Source organism: Trachemys scripta, chromosome 5 (assembly GCF_013100865.1).
Source record: "Trachemys scripta elegans isolate TJP31775 chromosome 5, CAS_Tse_1.0, whole genome shotgun sequence".
NCBI lineage: Eukaryota > Metazoa > Chordata > Testudines > Emydidae > Trachemys > Trachemys scripta.
In genome coordinates this window covers 55,424,829-55,445,392 of record NC_048302.1, presented here as the reverse complement: position 1 = coordinate 55,445,392, position 20,564 = coordinate 55,424,829, and the positions used below count along the sequence as shown (strand labels likewise).

The window sequence follows — 20,564 nt, the reverse complement described above, 5'->3', positions numbered from 1 at the left end:
TTGGAAACAAGCAAACAAGGAGGGTGAAATTAAATGCTTCAGGCTCCAGACAGCGTCTCGAGTTTTAAAATAGTTTTATTGCCCCCATTTATCATTTACCCTCACTTGAAAAGGAGGAAAAGAGAAAATCTGTGCGCAGCATTTACAAAGACTACACTAGGCGCAATAAAATGAAACCCAGAGGCAAGCAAAGGACAAGTCCTTGAACCTTAGTGAGTTTCTCTGTTTTAAATCATTACCGCATCGATAACATGCATATTCATGTATTGTTCAAACACGGAAATTGAAATGGAAACGTGATACTCTTGCTGCACGGGTAAGAGGCGATGATTATAAGCACAGAAAGGAAAAGGCTGCGTCTTTCCAAATTTGCTCCCTGGCCAGCCAAGCTGCTCACCTTGGCGCAGGTGGAGTTAACTTTGTCTCCAGGAGACTGCGGTGGGCGGGGACAAAGGCTCCCTTTTTATAGACCCTAGTTTTCTGGCTCTACCTGAGGAGAGGAACCACCCCCACTCCCAAGCCTGCTGTCAGTCAAAGGGGTGGGGAATGAAATGGACAAAAACGCCAGCGGGGATGGCACGCTCTCTATCATAGCCCTGCCAAGACTCCGTTTGGAGGGGGCCTCCCTTCTTCTGGATTCATTTCAAGGCACTTTTTAAAAGTATTTCCCTCGTTAGTTTATAATGGGGTGATTTTTAACTCCTGCAGTCGATAACAGCGGGCCACTGTCCTGACTCCACTCTGGCTGGGGAACTGGGCTAGAGGGGATGTTTAGAGGGCTGCACGTTGCATTGGGAGAGGTAGCTCTGTCCCAGGCTCTGCGCTCTCTCAACGAGCTTCTGTGGCTTTAAGGCGAGATACATTTTCCAGCCTGTGTCGCAGCAACTTTGTATCAGTCATGTCGCCCGCCCGTTGACTGAAACGGCTTTCGTCCAATGAGAAACCCTCCGGAGCCCAATAGAGCGTCTCTTCTCTTTCCCTCCGCCAGTGGAGGCAACCGAAGGGCGGGATATTAACTTGAACTTTATCTGAGCATGTGACATGTTTTTAAAAGGACTTGGCACCTTTTTTTTTTCCCCTTCGTCTGCCCTGCTCAGTGTCTGGGCGACGTAGCGAACTTCAGGTTAAGAGGGAAGCCAGCGGATTTACCTGCTGGCGAATAATTATTTCTTGTTCTAATGTGAAACCATCAGCATTTTCTGGCCTAGATGTTGGATTTAGGTGGGTTACACTTTAATGGAAATGCGGACTGTAGCAACAGGTAGAGACAGACAGCGCAGGTGTCCGGGGGAAGCACTGGCAGTTCTTGTCCTCTTATGGCTCGGTGTCGTTGTATCCACTTTGCAAAGGAGGTAGGGCTTTGCGCGTTGTTTTGTTTTTGCAAGGGGAGATGGGTCTTCAGATGTCCCTTTTTATTGCCGGAGATGCTGCATGTTTTTATTTTATGATTTAAGTCTAGGCTCTTTGTGTTTGGAATGCATATGGACATTTACAAGTGTCTTGTACCCAAGCTTTCCCACACCGAGAGATTCCCCCCCCACACACACAAAGTTTTGTTTATTGCATTTTAAAAAGAAAATCCACAGCTCAGACTTATAATTGTTTGTTGTTAGGAATAAGTCAGTTAGTTTCAACAACTTCCAATATAAAATCAGCTGTCTTAAATCTAGGTAGAAGTCAAACTGAGTACATGCAGTGATCTGTTTAATGTTCATCAGTCTGTAATAAGTGGTTTCATATATATTTGCTAGCTATGTTTCACGGTTATTTGGTTTCAGTGACAAACATCCCCAATGTTTCCTTGATTTCTCTGGCATCATTTTGTTTTGTACGGTTAGTCAAAGAGGACTATTCCTTATGTTCCATTCTTGGCCTTTTATTCAGATGTACTGTACAGATCCATTTGTGTATTGTAGTTTAATCATTTTCATACTGTAAATTAGAATTGTATGTCTCTCAAACTTAGCTAATTGTGCCTATATTTTATAATCCAGTACAGAATATCTAATTTTCCCATGAAAATATAAAGCTAAACTGTTTAGTAGGGGGGCAGGATGTGAGAAAAAGAGCACATTAAAACATAAAGAAAGATACTTATAACTTTCCATACTCCATTTGCTATCTTGGTAATTATTCATATTTGTATAATAAAGCTTTCTCTAGCTGTATGATCCTAGTCTGATGTCTTAATTCTGAGTTTATGCCATCACAGAATGTTGTCTTGAAAATAATTAAGAAATCATAAATTACGCATTCTATCACTGTAGGATAAGTGAGAGGAGGTGATGGGTATTGAGGGGGAAAATTCTAAATTCAGCAAAGATATCTTTGATAAGTAACACACAAGGCAAAGCAAATAAGAATTAGATGAAAGAAAAATCTGTTTAATATGACATAGTTCTATTTTTTCTTAGCAATAATTCATTTTTAATCCTGAATGCAAATAGGGAAATAAATTCAATCCATGTTTTCAAACTATTGTAATCCTATATAAAAAATTAAATAACTTGAAGAAATAAAAAATAGAAAAATTATAAGTAGAGCTTTTAAAACAATCCAGCAACTAGGAATATGCCACACTCCCACCCTGCATGCATGCACACACAAAATCCCATGTAATGTTCTATGTCTTAGGACAAATGGAGAAATAAATATTTCCACTATTTTTTTCCTCTTCAAGGGGCATTTACTACCTTGTTTTGCATGTGGGACATCCTTTACCATTACTGGGAATTCTGCAAAAAAAAGTGGGGGGGGAGAATGTGAGCCATTTTCTGCTCTGTTACCCTGTGCAATGCTGCTGAAGAAACTGTGATTGCCTGGGAGTCATTGACAGAAGAATATGGTCCCAGGTCCTTAACTTTACATTTAAGATTTGCAGCTGTCAGACTTTGATTAGTCCAGTCCTTCTATCTGCTTTCATTTGTAAATGGTACTTCACTGACTTGGGACAATCAGGTCTGAGGATAAAACTTGGATCTCCTGAGTAGTATTACATCTAGGTCATCAAAGTGGCACACCGATGAATGATATTTAAAGAAAACTCAAATAACAACAACAAAAAAGAAATATGCCCTATTTCCAAGTTAGTCACTGATTTAGATATTAGAATAAAAAAAAAAACTGGATTTTGTTCTGATTTTCTTATATTTAGGTGATCTTCCCCGTACAGAGATTGCAGGTACCATATAATTTCATTTTTATTTGACCGTTGCTGAGAAATGGGTTTTATGCCTGATTGTCTGGAGATGTGGACTGCATCTGTTGAATGTTCGGAGGTGAAACACTTAGGTCACAAATGTTAATGTTCAAGTACATTTTTGAGGTTGGGGGAACAAGTTTGTTCATAATATAAATATTATTAAATGGCAAATGCATAAGTATAATTTCCAACATAAATACAGTCCCTGCCTCCATTGTCAGCAGTTGTGAATTAGACTTTGGGCTAAAACTTCTTAGAGCTTTGTAAAAATAAATGTCTGTACAGTACATGGGGTATAGATCCGATGTGCATACACGGAAGTCAATGGATTCTTTTATCAATTTTTGCTTTTAAAAAATACAAACAAACAAACCAAAACCTGATCCCATCAGCAATTCGAAATAGACTTCTTAGCATTAGTACCCACTGCAACGCTTATTGGTGGCAATAATCAGCACTACCAAGGAACCTGTTTGTCACATGTTTTTATTTATAATTTTAGACCTAGCTTATATCAGGCTATATATAAATCTTTCCAGGCTTTTTATCCCTTCTAAAATGTATCTTCCAAAGAATGGACCTCTTACTATAGCTGCTGAATCAGAGAATTTGCCACTTAGACTGCTATAGGCTTTGATTTGTTAAGCTTTTCAAGCTTATGTGCCTAATGCTTAGGCACTAAAGATGAAATTTACCCCTATGCAGTGGTGTCTATGCACCACTTAAGTTCTATGGCTTAAATGGACATAAGTGGTGCACAAGTCTTCTGCTGGGCCTCTGCACAGGATTGAAATTCACTCTAAATCCATATTTATACCTCTAAATGAGTGTTCTCATTTTTAGAAATGCTGAATACTCCATGGCTTCATTTGGTTTCAGAGAGTATTGGGGATGCTCAACATGTTTTAAATATTTCTTTAGGAGTCTAAATATTAGTTTGTGTGTGTAACTTTAGGCATTTATGTTTGGAAAATTTTAACCTATATGAACACTGTTTGATGTGTAGGACACTGGTTTATTGACGACCATCAAAATTTTGGTTGTGCAAGGAATTCAACTTGATACCAAACATAATGCTTTTATTGGTCCATAATTTCGTAAATTTTTGTGCACCACTTGTGGCTAAGGCACAGCTGTCTACTTTTAATCTCATCCTTGACGGAACTGTCAGCAGTGATAGGTACACGTAAGTTTTTACCTGTTCTATGACTTCACTGCAGCTGCATTAAAACACTTTATGTATCGTGTCTTTTCCAAGATGCGTGTTGTCTTCTTGGCATTTATTATATATCAAAGCGGACTACATCAATTTTCCTAGGTAGCACGGAGTCTAACCATTAATTCAAATTTGTGCCAGTTTTATGATGTCATCTGCATAAACTAAGGAGCTTAACTCAAGATCACCCAATGTCATGGTCTCCAACTTGTCTACCATTCTTAATGTCCAGTTTCAGAACATGATGAAAAGCGATCGTGATTCCATGCACCCTTGTCTTACACCAAACTTTGACTTGAACCAGTTGCTTGCTTTTCCAATGATTCTTATGGCACTGCAGGAATCCTTATACATAGCTTTTATAATTGTAATTATCTTATCTGAAACTTTATATGATTTTGCTACTTTCCATAATGTTTCCTTCCAAACAGTATTACTCTCTGGTCTGGAAGCAGCTGATTTAATTAAGTAGACATCTGAAGGCTGGAGGCAGTACAGATGAGAGTTCTTCCAAAGGTGGCAGGTGTAAAGTCCAATGATTTTAAGACAAATAAAGAAATTAGAAGGAGAGGAGGATGTGAAATTGGGTTATCAGATTGGCTGCCATTTGAAAAAGATTACATTGGTGGGGACGTTGCAGAAGTCAAACACATAAGATGCCAAAGAAAATAATACAAACACCACCACAGTCAGTCCAACCTAGAAGCTGACCCCTGACTAGATGGTGGGATATTGTATGCAGGGATGTGACGAGTCAGGCCTTAATGGAGGAACAAGCTATGGATAGGAATCAGTGGTGATGCTGTACTGCTCCCTGTGTCTGCAAAGATGCTTTTGGCTGAAAAGAAGAAGAAATTCAGGATCAGGACTGTATCTATATAGCAAAAAGCATAAATCCTGCTTTCAAATTCTTTTGTTTAGGTTGAGTACAAACTTTTTAAAAAAAAAATTGGGGAGAAAAAAGTGTTATGGTTTTAAATAGATTAGACATTAACATTGAATACTTGAGCACTCAGTATATTGGTCAAACTAAAAAAAACCCTTTTGTATACTGTAAGGTTTATAAGTATTTACATTTCATTTTGTGCATAACTTTTAAAATCACTAAAATAGTCATTGAACTAACATTTAATTCAATAAAGTCTTATTTGTTAGATTTTTCAAAATAATGTAGGACTAGATAGTACGTTTTATGCGCAGCTGTGGTAGGTGAGGAGTATTTTGCTTACAGCCTTTTTCAGGGTACAGCTCATTTTCTACCTGGGTTGGCTGGCATAGAGGGGAGTGTGGAATCATGGGTCCATTCACTGCCTGTCCCTCTCCTCCCACTTTACTCATTTGTTCTCTGGAGGAAGCATCAGCTGTGCAGGCTTTGTGCTTCCCTCAGCTCCCAGAGGTAAGGTTTAATAGCCCTCTAAAGTAGTTAATAGGCAGGAGGTGATCTGTACACCCTCCTATTTGTCTGCATGGCTATGTTATGGCTAATCAAAATCTATGGTTATTGTTTTAAAACAGCATTTATTATACTAGATTTTATATGTAGAAAATAACATCACATGATAAAAGTATTTTACATTTATTAACCTCTGAATTGTAATATGGAATCATAAAAAGCCTATCATTTATTAATTTTACTTTTTTTGTATTTTTTCCTAGTTATGGAGACAAAAGGATACTACAGTTACCCAGAAGGCTTAAACATGGAGAAACGGTGGGGTCAAGTTTCTCAGTCTGTGGAGTATTCTTCAGGTGCTGGAGAGCGGACTGATGAGAGTAATTATATGGAGATTGTAAATGTAAGCTGTATATCTGGTGCTTTTCCAAACAGCAGTGCTCAAGGAAACAGCAAAGAAAAACCTGAACTACTCCCTAGCCTGCAGCAAGATAATAATCAGCCTGGTATTTTAAACTCTGACATAAAGAGTGAGTCAGACTCAAAGGAACTTTCAGCAACAGTTGCTGAATCTATGGGTTTATACATGGATTCCATACGAGATGCTGATTATACCTACGATCAGCAAAATCAACAAGGGAGCATAAGTCCTGGGAAGACTTATCAAAATGTTGAGCAGCTGGTAAAGTTCTATAAGGAAAATGGCCATTGTGCCTCTCCCTTAAACAGTGCAAATAGGCCCTTGAGATCTTTGATATCAGACTCTGGAAGTTCTATGAATGGTGGTCTCATGCGCACTATTGTCAAAAGCCCTATAATGTGTCCTGAGAAAACTCCTTCTGGCAGTAGTCCTCAGAACATGACTCCTTCAGTTTGTAGCCCAGCTGGCATTAACTGTGTATCCTCAACTACTTCTACTAATTTTGTAAATTTTCCAGTGCACAGCCCAGTCAGCCAGGGAACTCCTTTGTCATGCTCACCTAACATTGAAAACCGGAGCTCTAGATTGCACAGTCCCGCACACGTTAGTAATGTGGGATCTCCTCTTTCTAGTCCTATAAGTAGCATGAAATCACCAATTTCAAGCCCTCCTAGTCACTGCAGTGTGAAATCTCCAGTCTCAAGTCCTAATAATATCACTATGAGATCCTCTGTTTCCAGTCCTGCAAATATGAACTCAAGGTGCTCTATTGCCAGCCCTTCCAATACAAATAATAGGTCCAGTCTTTCTAGTCCAGCTGTTAGCACTGTGGGATCTTCTATCTGTAGCCCAGTAAACAATGCCCTAGGCTTCCCTGCTTCTGGAGCACCTGCTGGACCTAGCACAGGCCAAGATACTATTCCTAGTCCAGAAACAAAAGACAAAGGTGCTCAAGAAATCACATTTCCTAAAATGGAGGAAATGGAGAATGCCATCTCGAACAATTGTGTAGCTGGTCAGATGAATCTTGTTCAGTTTATAAAGCCTGACCCAGATGGAGCATTTGGTAGCTCATGTATTGGAGAAAATAGTAAAATCAACTCTGATTCCCCATTTTCAGTACCAGTAAAACAGGAATCAGCTAAACATTCTTGTTCTGGTGCCTCTTTTAAAGGGAATCAAGCAGTAAATCCATTTCCATTTATGGATGGTTCATATTTTTCTTTTATGGACGACAAAGACTATTATTCTCTTTCTGGGATTTTAGGACCACCTGTTTCATCATTTGATGGCAATTGTGAAGGTAGTGGGTTTCCAAATCCAGGCCTACCTGTGGGTATTAAACAGGAGCCTGATGATGGCAACTATTATCAAGAGAACAGTATGCCATCGTCTGCCATTGTTGGTGTGAATTCAGGTGGACAATCATTTCACTACAGGATTGGAGCTCAAGGCACAATATCTTTATCACGACCTGTTGCTAGAGAGCAGACTTTTCAGCATGTGAGCTCATTTCCTCCAGTCAGTACACTAGTTGAGACATGGAAATCACATACTGACTTAGCGTCCAGAAGACATGATGGGTATCCAGTTTTAGAATACATTCCAGAAAATGTGTCAAGGTGAGCAAACTGAAATCCTGTTTGTTTGTTTTTTCATACTACAGAATGTCTAAATAAGTATGACTGTTTTTTTTGTTTTGGTTTGGGGTTTTTTGCACAATTTAGGCTTGATATTTTCTTTTTAATTTTTAAAGCTGCATACATATTTCTTGGTGTATTTCAATGATTTATTAGTCAGTTTCTTCATTAATTTTGCTAGCTTTTTGATTCTGGTTTTAATAAAAACAACCTGCATGTTTCATACTCAATATTTAAATACAGAATATATTATAATTAGATGTGATAGTGCTACTTTTTTTATCTTCTTCCACGATAAGTATTTGTTTTTAATAGTGGAGCTTGTTGTCATTACTTTCATGTGCCATATACTGGCTATTCTTTCTTAGTTGTTGCTTTAATGCTTTGTACTGTTGGTGATGTTCAGAAGGAAATAAAATGGAAATGGTACATTAGGAACTTAAGTTTCTAAGTTTTGTGTTATGAACTTGTATCCATCTTTAATTGACTAAATTTAAAAACTAAGCATGAGGGTCTGTGGCAAACGTTGTTTCTGAATTGTGATTGTATGAACATTGTGGTTGACACATACACCTTTACCCCGATATAACGCGACCCAATATAACACAAATTCAGATAGAACGCAGGAAAGCAGTGCACCAGGGGGGGCAGGGCTGCGCACTCCGGCGGATCAAAGCAAGTTTGATATAATGCGATTTCACTTGTAATGCAGTAAGATTTTTTTTTTTTTTGCCTCCCAAGGAAAGCGTTATATTGGGGTAAAGGTGTACATAGAAATTTCTCTTAAACTGAGGAGGGCTTTAAAGACTTGACACATTTGAAACAACTACAATCTGATTCTGGTGAAGTGAAATATGCCAATATCATTTGAATTGTGTACTACTTTTCTGAATCCTAAATAGTCATGTTTTAATAACAAATGGAGTATCCATATACTTCAGATAGAACAGTGTGTGTGTATTTAGGGCAATAACATTTAGAATAGGGAAGGTATAAAAGAAGCCTGCAAATAATTTACTTTATAATTGTTGATAGTATACATTTATCATAGTTCTGTAGTTACACCACAAATGAGTAGTAATAATACTTTTCACTAATATAACACACTTCAACCTGGGATCTCAGTGAATCTTATAAAAATGGGTGGTATTGTGCCTATTTTACAAGTGGGGACACTGGGAATAGAGATTTGAAGGCCTTCTCTACAGAGGAAACAGTGAGACCTATAATTAAGCACTGGTGCAGCTATAGTGATGATGGAAGTTGTACTGTAAACAGGGCTTAAGCATTTTCATTGTGTTATCTATTTAACCTTGCTTAGAGCACACCTGAGCTGTCTCTACTTTACAGTTTGCACTGCTGCTACTGCCAGGAGAGCTGCACTGGTGGACTCCTTTGGTGAATCACATGTCCAGTTTTTGACAGTGTAGATGCAGCCAGAACAATTTGCTGAACATTGTGCAGAGTAGTCAGTTGAAGAGTTGGGGACAGAACTTAAGTTTTCCCACCCCAGGTCCCTTGCTCTGATTAGTAGATTCACTACCTTTTGGGAATGCAACATTTATCTTTTCCTTCATGGGGTGGGGGGGAGAATCACAGAAAAATATATTCTATTTATACTTTATTTTTCAGATTTTTTTAAAAACTGTATGTTCTAATTAATAAAACAAACTGAATATACTACTTGTGGCTGAAGGATGGAAATCTGTCTACATGAAGCCTATGGGGCAAAAGTCAGAACTAAAGAAATACTAAATGTTCTCCCCAAGCCAAATAAACATAAACACCAATTCAGTCATACTTCCTCCAATCTATCATTTTCCAAGCCATATTTCACGTTTGCTTTGGCTATTCTATAAAGCACATATTCTGCTGACATAAATTTTTTTTTTTGGTATCTGTCTCAACTTGAAAAGTGTATATTCCACCCCAGTACAAAACTTGGGTATACTGCAATCCGGCATATTTAAGTTTAAACTCCCGGCTCTTTGAGCTGTGGTCAAGTGAAAAATTCTCTAAGTTATTTCTGTATCCTAGAATAAAGTTCACTAGAGGATTAGTGAAATATTTAAAGGAAAAAAATCACATTGAGGTCCTTACTTCTGTAAGTAGTCCTAGTAACATCCATGAGAGTAATTGCATTACTAAGTGCTACTCATCATGAGTAAGGGTTGCAAATGCTCATATGTTATGACTTTTTTTTTTTTGTATGTTTCACTTTGTGACATTGTATACATTTTATTGTTATGAGCCCGTTCACCAACAATTAAATGCCTAAACTGCTCTGTAGGGACATATGAAATGTTAAATGACAATTTCTTACCAGTCTTGTAGAAACATCTTGTGATCTGCCTGTCACACTAGTCAAGGATCGATCTACTCACTTATTTGCCTCTATTTAGACCAATAGGTAAATAATCAGTGCCCTCAGACTGGAATCTAAACTTTTGATGCATGTTTGGTATGGGTGTTAGTGTTGTCCTTACTATGTATATGACCCAGATCTTGAAATTTTTATCATGTCCGTATACTGCTGCATCTGTGCAGAGCCCCATTGAAGATGATGTGGGGCTTTGCCTGGGCATAACGGTCCACCCATCTGTTGTATATTTCAGAGTGGGAGCATATGTTATCTTTTTCACAGCATAACCCTATTGTGGTGTTAAAACAATACTACTACTACTACTACTATTAAGCTGTTTGGAATGGCTCTATCATTAAAGGTGCAATCATGGTTCCATCATAAGCCTTATTTACAAATGCCCTTTCTATATATATATATATATTTTTTTTTAAGGGAAACAATCTGACCTGAAAAAAATTTCTTCTTCGGATGGAGAAGATTTTATTCTGTGTATGAAATTTGAAAGAAATTGCAGTGGTCATTTTCACATTATAGATTACTTTCAAAATTAGCTAAGAAATTTACTAGAGTAAATTCTCTTGGATACCTTTTAAATTCAGAAATGGCCTGTATTTTTTTATTTAAAATGTATTGTAGTTGTCTTAGTATTTGTCACTTAGGATTGTGTTTGAAGGAAAAATTCAAAACATAAGAACTTTTGTTTATTTGCTAATGATTGGGTGTGTGTCATGTTTATATAGTGTTTCATGGAGATAGGAATCTATTTGCCACAGAGAAACTAATCTCTCTTTAGTGCAGAAAGAGATCTGTTCAGAAGTCAAAAAGTACCAATAAGTGCAGAAAAAGTTTCATATAAGATCAGGGCCAGCTCCAGCATTTCTGCCGCCCCAAGCGCGCAAAAAAAAAAAAAAAAAAGCCGCGATCGGCGGCGGCAGTTTGGCAGCAGGTCCTTTGCTTCTAGAGGGAGTGAGGGACCTGCCTCCCCCGAATTGCCGCAGGTGCCGCCCCTCTTCCTTGGCCGCCCCAAGCACCTGCTTGTTAAGCTGGTGTCTGGAGCCGGCCCTGTATAAGATGTCACACATTTTTTAGGAATGGTTGTCTCAAAACACAATCTTAACTCTTTCTCAGTCCTGTCCACCCTATTAATGTGGGGGGACACACCTCATGCTATTCCTTTTCAGCACGCACATAATGAACACTAAGATGCCCTCTAATTTACAGCTGCCTTACATGGTGAAGGCATAGGATGGCTGGGCATGGAGCAGAGTTAAATTTAGGTTTTGAGAATTAATCTTGAGACCATTAATGAGAATGAATATTCTTTTCTTAAAATGATACCTATTAAACTGGGGCTTTCACAAGTCAATTGTTCTTGCTAACCAGATCTAATAAACATTATCCAGACATGACAGATTCTTGCCACCATGCTGATTATGCCCAGTACAAACCATCATCAGGAACATTCCCCTTTTCTCCTCATTTATTTTGTCATTGTTTTTCATAAATGTTGCTCTTTTGATGTTTAGTCAATAAGGGTTTATTATTTGTAGAACTAGTACCTAATATGATGAGGAAAGACGTGGTTTTCCCATGCAAAAATACATTTTCTTTTGAATTTTATGCTAATGTGTGTACAGCATGTCTTTTTCTTTAAAAAAATTAGGTGCATAAAATGTTTTAGTGTGCATCACACATGTAAATATATTTTTTCAAAATGAATGGTATCTCTAAGAAATGTTAAAGTAAATAGCAACGTGGGTTTAAAACCAGTCAGGTATGTTTGGTTGTGTGACTTCATTGAGAGAAATGTGCACTTGGAATGAAAATAAGATATTTTTTAAAAATGATTGCTCATCTGAGGCAAAATGTAGTTCTAAGACTCATGATCATGCTAGCTATATACTTTTCAAAATGGTTAAGGAACATGTCATGGTTGCTTGAAACAACAGTAAAACTGAAAAAGATAACCTTCTGCTTCAGATTTGATGAGAAAGCCTCAGCAACTTACCAGAACACCTCACACACACAATACTCTCATTTTATTTTTTTCTTAGTCATTTTCGTGCATAAAAGCAACCACTGTTTCTGTAGGTTTACCACTAACAGCTATTAAGAGTAATTTCGATAGTAATTAAAATTCATATATTGGGCCAATTCATCTCCTTGCACGGTAAAATCCTTTGTGGCAATCCCCCAACACCATCCCACTGGAGGGATCTGCCTGTTGCATTCTCCTTCCCCCTCTTCCCCCCCCCCAAAAAAAAAAAGAAAAGACTAGTGGCTTGTTCCCTAACCCAGTGGATTTATGGCAGAATGGCTCTATGGTAGCTATACTACTAGGGACTCATGGTTGCTGTCTTCGGGGCACCCAAGTATAGCAGGGATTGGGAAGAGGATACTGCAGAAAAGATAATCTCAGTGGGGCGAGAGAGGGACAATGTATATCTCTCCCCCAACACCTGGCTCACCCCATTCCTCTCCCCAACCTGCCCAGTTTCCACTTCCTCCCCCAACATAGTTCCCAAGTGGAATGTGGTCACATCCCCTTCCTGTGCAAGAGTGGGAAGATCCATGCACCGATGGTTGAGGAAACAACCCTGGAGCATTGACTTAGTGTTACTTGTTCAGACAAGTGACAAAAGAAAGTACTCAGGTTTAACTTTTTATTTTCCAGTGATTTGAATGACATTTTTGACCAATGCCATTTCAGTTTGATAGGTTCCTTTTTTAAGTTTTTAGTTTTTGTTCCTGACTATTGCGAGGAGTTTTGCACCACTCATCGAGGAGGCAAACCTTTCTTGTCTTGTTTTGTTATTTTAAAGTTTTGGTTTTTGGCCTTGATTCAGGAAAGCATCCCCATTCAAGATTGCAATTAAATTCCATTGAAGTTAAGGAACTTAACCAAATGCTTAAAGTTAAGCAGGTACTTACTTTTAAGAGAAAAACTTTAATTGGCTTCAGTGGGCTTTCAGTCAAGACCTTGCTGATTTTAAAAAACAAACAAACCCTACAGAATGTATGTATTTAAAAATATTAGTGGTTGATTATATTTTAAAAAGATGTGTATTAAGATTAGATGTGTGTATTCTTTGTTGATTCATTCATTTGTAGTATTTGTGGTAATAGCAATAGTTTTTATGCTTAAAACTGTGAAGTCTGTCAGAGTAGACAGACTGGACTATGTAACATGGCCCCAGTCCTGAAAAGGTACTGTCTGCAATCATAGGGGTCTGCCTCTGCAGGGTCAGCAACATATCCACTTTGTGTATCTAGTATGTAGAGTGCTAAAAAGAAAACCCAGATTATGCCATGATAGTTTGAGTAAAATCATCACTGATTTTAAATGGATAGTTCTGGTTTAAAATCTGATGCCACAATACCACAAATATTTTGTAAATAAACTTTGTTTTAAATATTATCGAGAACAGTCACTTATTGAAATCATATGACACAGAAATAATGGCCTAGCAAATATTATTCCCCCCCCCCAAAAGCCCCTGTGTATCTAGATCCACTCCCTCCCCCAAATCCCCTACTGAGCCACCTGCACCCAGGTTGCCCCACACAGAACTCTCTCAACCCATACTTAGACCCCCCCCCCACACACACACACACTAAACCCACTTGGATCCTGCCTTGCTGAGTCTGCCTGTCCACACCTGGTGCACCTGGCACGGCGGGGCATGGCCCTGGGGTGTTTCTGGGGCAGGCCCAGTCCTTGTGCTGTGTCAGTTTCCACTTCCTCCCCCAACATAGTTCCCAAGTGAAATGTGGTCACATCCCCTTTCTGTGCAAGAATGGGAAGATCCATGCACAGATGGTTGAGGAAACAACCCTGGGGCATTGACTTAAATTTGTGGTTCAGAAGTGTTACTTGTTCAGATAGGTGACAAAAGAAAGTACTTAGGTTTAACTTTTTATTTTCTAGTGATTTGAATGACACTTTTGGCCAATGCCATTTCAATTTGATAGGTTCCATTTTTAACCCCACACAGAACCCTCTCAACCCACACTTAGATCCCCCCCCATGCTAAGTCCACTTGGATCCTGCCTTGCTGAGCCTGCCTGCCCACACCTGGTGCACCTGGCACGGCGGGGCAGGGCCCTGGAGTATTTCTGGGGCAGGCCCGGTCCTTGCGCTGTGTCAGGGTTGGGTGCAGCGTCACCCCTGAGTCCGTGTTCTGGGGCGGGGGAGCTGCTCAGTGATCTCCTACTTCTGTGCAGCCAGTGGCCTGTGCTCCCCAGTGCCATGGTGGAGCCTCCACGTTTATTTGACAAATAAAATTTGCAGCATTTTAAAATATTTTGCACAGAATTTTTAATTTTCTGGCACAGAATTTTTACTCTTTTGGCGCAGAATGCCCTCAGGAGTCCGTTTTAATATCATGATGGAGTGGGAATGAAGAGTAGGGGTCAGAAAGAAAAAGGTTGAGAACCCCTGTACTAGAGGACTTTATAGAACAGTACCAAGCTGCTGAAATGTTCTCCAAACTTGACAGGATTTTTCCCCACCTTAGCTTCCCAAAAGTAGTATTATGAAAAGTTTATCACTAAGTAGTGATTCTTTGTTAACGTAAAAGTTAGTTTTAAGCATAGTTTTCCTTTCTTCCATTTTTAAATGATAGATTATCTTTGTAGCTTATTTACACCAAAAATTGTTAGAAAAATAATTTTTATAGTCTTGCTAAAGCAGCAACTTCTGTGTTTGTGTTTTTATTTCCCTCAATAGGAGAGTAAATGAAAATTTACAGGATCACATGAATATTTGAGGCCAAATGTTCAAATTGTTCCTTATCTGTACCTATGTGCATTTATGTGCCCAGTGGTCCGCTATTTTTGTTTCCTCAGTTGTTTGTGAGCTTTTTGTGCTCACAAATTCAGATTTTGTAAATACATAGCACAACATTTCCAAGATCCTCTGAAAATTTGGGTTTTGAGGCTTAATTTTCAATGGAAAAAAATGTTAATGCAGGATAATTTCTATTGGATACTGCATCCAAAAAATGGTCAGTGAAAGGTCCACATAGAGCAAACTATGTGGCATGGATGTTTGTGCCCTAGAGAACTGCATGTTTAAATCTGTGTATCCACAACATTGGCGTTTTTAATAATGTTTTTGTCTTTTATGAAAATCTAGAGGTCAGAAAGGCCATGGGGTATGGAAACACTTACAGGGGAATCTTGACAATTTGCCCTAATTGCTGAATTTGTGAGTAACTGAAAGAACACACAGAAAACTAGGATACTGCAACACATTTATTTGGTTAATTTATTATGAAAATAATAGCATAGTATTATACTTTCATAATGTACTTTCAGTAATGTAAGACCTCGTTACAGAAGTCTGCTATTACCTCTTTGCTGAGAGGTGAGAAGAAGGACCAATTTTTGTGTACAGATTCTAAAATATGCAGATTAAAGAAATCTACATTAGCAAAATTCTACAGAAAATACAAATTACCATATATACTCGATCATAAGCCGGTTCGTTTATAAGCCGACCCTACCCTCCCCCCCAAGATGGATAAGTAAAAATGGAAATTTTTTATAACCCATTCATAAGCCGACCCTATAATTCAGGGGTCAGCAAACTTTGGCTCCCGGGCCATCAGGATAAGCCGCTGGTGGGACGAGATGGTTTGTTTACGTTGAGCGTCCACAGGCACGGAGGTAAACCTAAGTAAACAAAGTGTCCTGGCATGCCAGCTGCTTACTCTGATGGGCCGGGACAGCAACTGGTGGGGAAATTTTTTGGGGAGGAGAAGCTGGGATTCAGGGGAGTAACCCCTGTGACCACCCTCACATGACCCCACCCCGGGACCCCCACACTCTCCCCCTCCCATCCCTTCCCACCTTATCTGGGGAGGGCTTCGGGAGGATGTCTCTGACCTAGCTGGAGCTGCTCTGGCAGGCTGGGCAGCGTGGCTGCAGCCTGCTCCGGCAGGCTAGACCGGTCGGCGCAGCTGCAGCATGTTCCAGTGGGCTGGGCCAGGCGGCACGGCTGCAGTGTGCTCCAGCGGCGTGGCCACACTCCGCTTTGGAGGGCGGGGCCGAGCGGCACGGCTGCACCCTTCCAGCCCCGGAGCTGCAGCTGCTTTGGAGGCTGGGGGGAGAGCAGGATGGCCAGAAGCGGAAAGACTCTGGCCCTGCCTCTTCCCTTCTGGCTGTGCTGCCTCTCCTTGCTCCCTTTGTTGGGGGGATGGGCTGTGTCCCACCTCTCCCTCTCCATACCCGTTCATAAGCCGACCACCTTCTCTGGTGTTTGCCTTTTTTACTAAAAAAATTTGGTTTATGAATGAGTATATATTGTAGTTCATAATTTTAATAAGGACTGGAAGACTCTGATTTCTGAAATGTCCTGTATGAAAACCATTACACCTTTATATATCCACAGTAAATGTGGCTGGCTTATTGGACATCTGACTGTTATAAAGATGTGTTTGCATATAGGTAATGTGATACAGGAGGGCCAGGGAGCAGTGGGAAGTGGTAGAAGGGAAGTATATAAACCCTAGGTTAATTAAGGGATGGTTCCCTGTAGACTAGGGAGGGTTGCTACAGGTTAATTGGAGCACCTGTAATCAATTAAGGCCCTGTTAGAAACCTAATAAAACCCCCTGCTTCAGGCAGTCAGGAGGAAGGAGAGAGGACGGGAGCTTGGAGGTGTGCTGTTAGACTTGGAGGAACAGAAAACCGGAGTAAGGGAGACCCTGCCCCAGCAGGGGAGGGACATTTCCTCCCCCAGTGTTTAAGGACAGAAGGTACCCCACCCAAGGGAGAAGAGGGTAAGAACCTGCAGGGGTTGAGAGGGGCTGGGACTCAGAGTGAGGAACAAACCCAGACCCCTCCCCTGCTTCCCTCCTTTACCACCTTCCTAGGCCACTAGTGGGGCCCTCGGTGCCCCAAGAGGAGGGGTAAGGGGTGGTATTTTAGCCCCCCCCACCAAGAAAAGCGCAGGACCCACCATACTATATCGACCATCTTGTCACACGAGTTGTCAGGAGTGGGATTTCTGCGCTGTGAACATAATCCAGAGTGGGTCACAACCACCCATCCTCAAGATGGAGGATCTGGTCAAAGCACTGGTGCAAGCCACTGCCGCCCAGCAGGAGGCTACCCAGGTTCAGGCAGCTGCCCAACAGGAGGCCATGCGGCTGCAGCAAGAGACCAATCACCTGCTGATGACCCAGGCCACCCAAGATCGGGCCATGCTGCAGGAACTAGTGAACCAAGTGAAGGTCCTTACGGAGCTGAGCCGTGGGTACGATGGGACATGGACCATACGGGCCAGCTACTGTCTGCAGAAAATGACCCGGGAGGATGATGTGGAGGCGTACCTCCTGACTTTTGAGAGGACAGCTCTGAGGGAGGCCTGGCCCCGAGACCAGTGGTCAGGGATCCTTGCCCCATTTTTGTGCGGGGAGGCCCAGAAGGCCTACTATGATATGACCACAGAGGAGGCAGCAGATTACCCCTGACTGAAGGCAGAGATCCTAGCCAGGGCAGGGGTAACAACGGCCTTGAGAGCCCGGAGGTTCCATGAATGGCAGTACTGTGAAGACAAGACACCGCGATCACAACTATTTGACCTAATCCACCTAGCCTGGAAGTGGTTACACCCGGAGGCTCTCAGCTCAGAGAAAATGATGGAGCTCCTGGTACTGGACCACTATACGAGGGGACTACCCTCGGGCCTTCAAGCCTGGGTAGGCCAGAATGACCCCTCCACCTATGACGAACTAGTCACCCTTGTAGAGAGACAACTGGCAGCCCGTGAACTGTTCGAAACCCTGGGAGGTGAAACGCGGCGTTTTAGGAAACTAGTCCCAACCCCGAGGCCCCGGATCATCGAGAACTCCAGGAAAGCCATAGCTGGAAGAACAGGCACCAAGGAGTGGCCTGAGGCCCCAAAGGGACCTGTGGGTCCGGGAGGAGAGGGTTGGGGAAGCGAGTCAGAGGGCCCAAGACCGAGGGCAACCTTTGGAATGAGATATCGCTGTTATGAGTGTGGGGAGTTGGGGCATATAGCAGTCCAGTGCCCCAACAGGGAGGAGCCCATGCAATGTAATCTGGGGGATCCCGGGGACCAATGTGGCCTAATCAGCCTGGTGGGGGTTGCAATGGCCCAACATGAGTACACCAGGCCAGTAAAGATGAATGGCATCCAGACCATAGCTTTGGTGGATTCTGGGAGTGCTGTCACATTGGTCTCAGGGAAATTAGTGGGGCAAGACCAACTGAGCTGGGCCAAGAGCACTGGAGTGACATTTGTGCATGGCACAGTAAATTTCTACCCCACAATTCCAATACAGATTGAGATCCAGGGAAGTACTACCAAGATGACTGCAGGGGTGGTCCCCAAGCTCCCCTACCCAGTCTTAATTGGCAGGGACTTTCCTGGGTTCAAGAGCCTACTCCCCTCCCCCCGCCTTGAGTTAGGAAAGGGAAGTAAACCCCAAGCAGAATGTGAGGTACTCATGGATGATCCTACCACAATTTTTGCTGGGTTTTCCCCAGAGTTATTTTCACCCCTTGGGAAGTCCTGGAAATCCAGACGGGAAAGGAGAGCAGACAAAAGATTAGGAACCAGGATCTTGGCAGCAAACCAGAAAGCTGCCCTGGTTGGGAGGAAGGCTTGTGGAGACCCAGAGACGGCCCCCAGCACAAGCAGAAGCACCCCAAAAGAAGCAGGGGAACCCAAGTCAATAGAATCAGGCCAGATTGGTTCCGCATGCGAATGTTTTGGGCAGGACCAAGCCGATGACCCGCTATATGCAAACGTGAGGGAGGAGGTAGTAGAGGTAAATGGCATGCCAGTAGAAGGGAAAACCAAAGGCACAGGGCCATACTATATAACTGAGCAGGATCTGTTGTACCAGGTAGTGCCAATACGGGGGGAAGTAGTAGAACAGCTCTTGGTGCCATGGAAGCACACAAGGGCTGTATTAGAATTAGCTCACAGTCATCTGTTTGGGGGACATTTAGGAGCAGACAAGACCCTGGATAGTCCTAAGAAGGTTCTACTGGCCAGGGGTACGGGCAGAAGTCCACCACTATTGCACCTCCTGCCCAGAGTGCCAGCTGCATAGTCCCCGACCTCAGTTAAGGGCCCTGTTGGTACACTTGCCCATAATTGAAGTTCCTTTTGAAAGAATAGCAATGGATCTAGTGGGCCCACTAGAAAGAACAGCCCAGGCCACCGAAGCATACTTGTCATCCTGGACTACGCTACACGAAGCCATTTCTTTAAGGAACCCCACGTCCAAGGCAATCGCAAAAGAACTGGTGCAGGTTTTTGCTAGGGTAGGCATTCCTAAGGAGATCCTGACCGATCAAGGGACTCCCTTCATGTTGAGAGTAATGAAAGACTTATGTACCCTGCTCCGTGTCCAAGCCTTGTGGACCTCGGTGTATCATCCCCAAACAGATGGTCTGGTTGAGCAATTTAACTGCACTCTCAAGAGTATGATCCGAAAGGTGGTGGCCCAAGATGGAAAAGATTGGGATACCCTCCTACCATATCTGATGCTTGCAATATGAGAAGTTCCCCAAGCCTCTACTGGTTTCTCCCCCTTCGAGCTACTGTATGGACGCCACCCATGTGGCATATTAGACATCGCAAAGGAGGAATGGGAGGAACAACCCAACCCAGGGAAGAATGTCATTGCACATGTAGCCCAGATGAGAGAACGAATAGCCCAAGTGACCCCCATAGTACGAGAGCATTTGGAGTAAGCACAAGAGGCCCAACGAACCTACTACAATCGTCGGGGAAAAACACGGAAATTTCAACCAGGAGAACGGGTGCTGATGCTGGTACCAACAGCAGAAAGTAAGTTCCTGGCCAGTTGGCATGGACCCTATGAGATCGTGGAAGCTGTTGGGGAGGTGAATTATAAGGTAAAGCAGCCAGACCGCCGAAGGCCAGAGCAGATCTATCATGTCAACTTACTGAAACCCTGGCACGACTGGGAGACGTGCCTGGCCATCCTGCCGGCCACACCCCAGGCAGATGGCCCACAAGGGCAGGTAAGGCTATTCCCTGAATTAGCCCCAGAACAACGAACAGAGGTCATCGAAATTATCCAGTGGAACCAAGATGTGTTCTCCACACAACCAGGCCGTACGACGCTGATCCAACACCACATTGTCACCTGTCCCAGAGCAAGGGTGACCATAAAACCATATCGCATACTGGAGGCAAAAAGAAGAAATTAGGGCAGAAGTAAGGAAGATGCTGGAACTTGGGGTGATTGAGGAATCCCACAGCCAGTGGTCCAGCCCTATTGTCTTGGTCCCCAAGCCTGATGGCACCCTGAGGTTTTGT

The 20,564-nt window shown here is 42.0% G+C and overlaps 1 protein-coding gene across 4 annotated transcripts in view; it reads left to right on the top strand.

Annotated features, from left to right (window-relative positions):
• The window catches only part of NR3C2 (nuclear receptor subfamily 3 group C member 2), a 263,120-nt gene that overhangs the window by 1,801 nt on the left and 240,755 nt on the right, over positions 1 to 20,564 (top strand). The window contains exons 1-2 of one of the 4 annotated variants that reach the window (XM_034772478.1): positions 589 to 1,221; positions 6,075 to 7,854. In XM_034772478.1, coding sequence (XP_034628369.1) covers positions 1,209 to 1,221; positions 6,075 to 7,854 — 1,793 coding nt within the window. In that variant the 5' untranslated portion in view covers positions 589 to 1,208. Of the gene's footprint in view, positions 1 to 588; positions 1,353 to 6,074; positions 7,855 to 20,564 lie in introns of those variants that run through there. The other 3 variants (XM_034772480.1, XM_034772479.1, XM_034772481.1) reach the window with 3 other exon arrangements.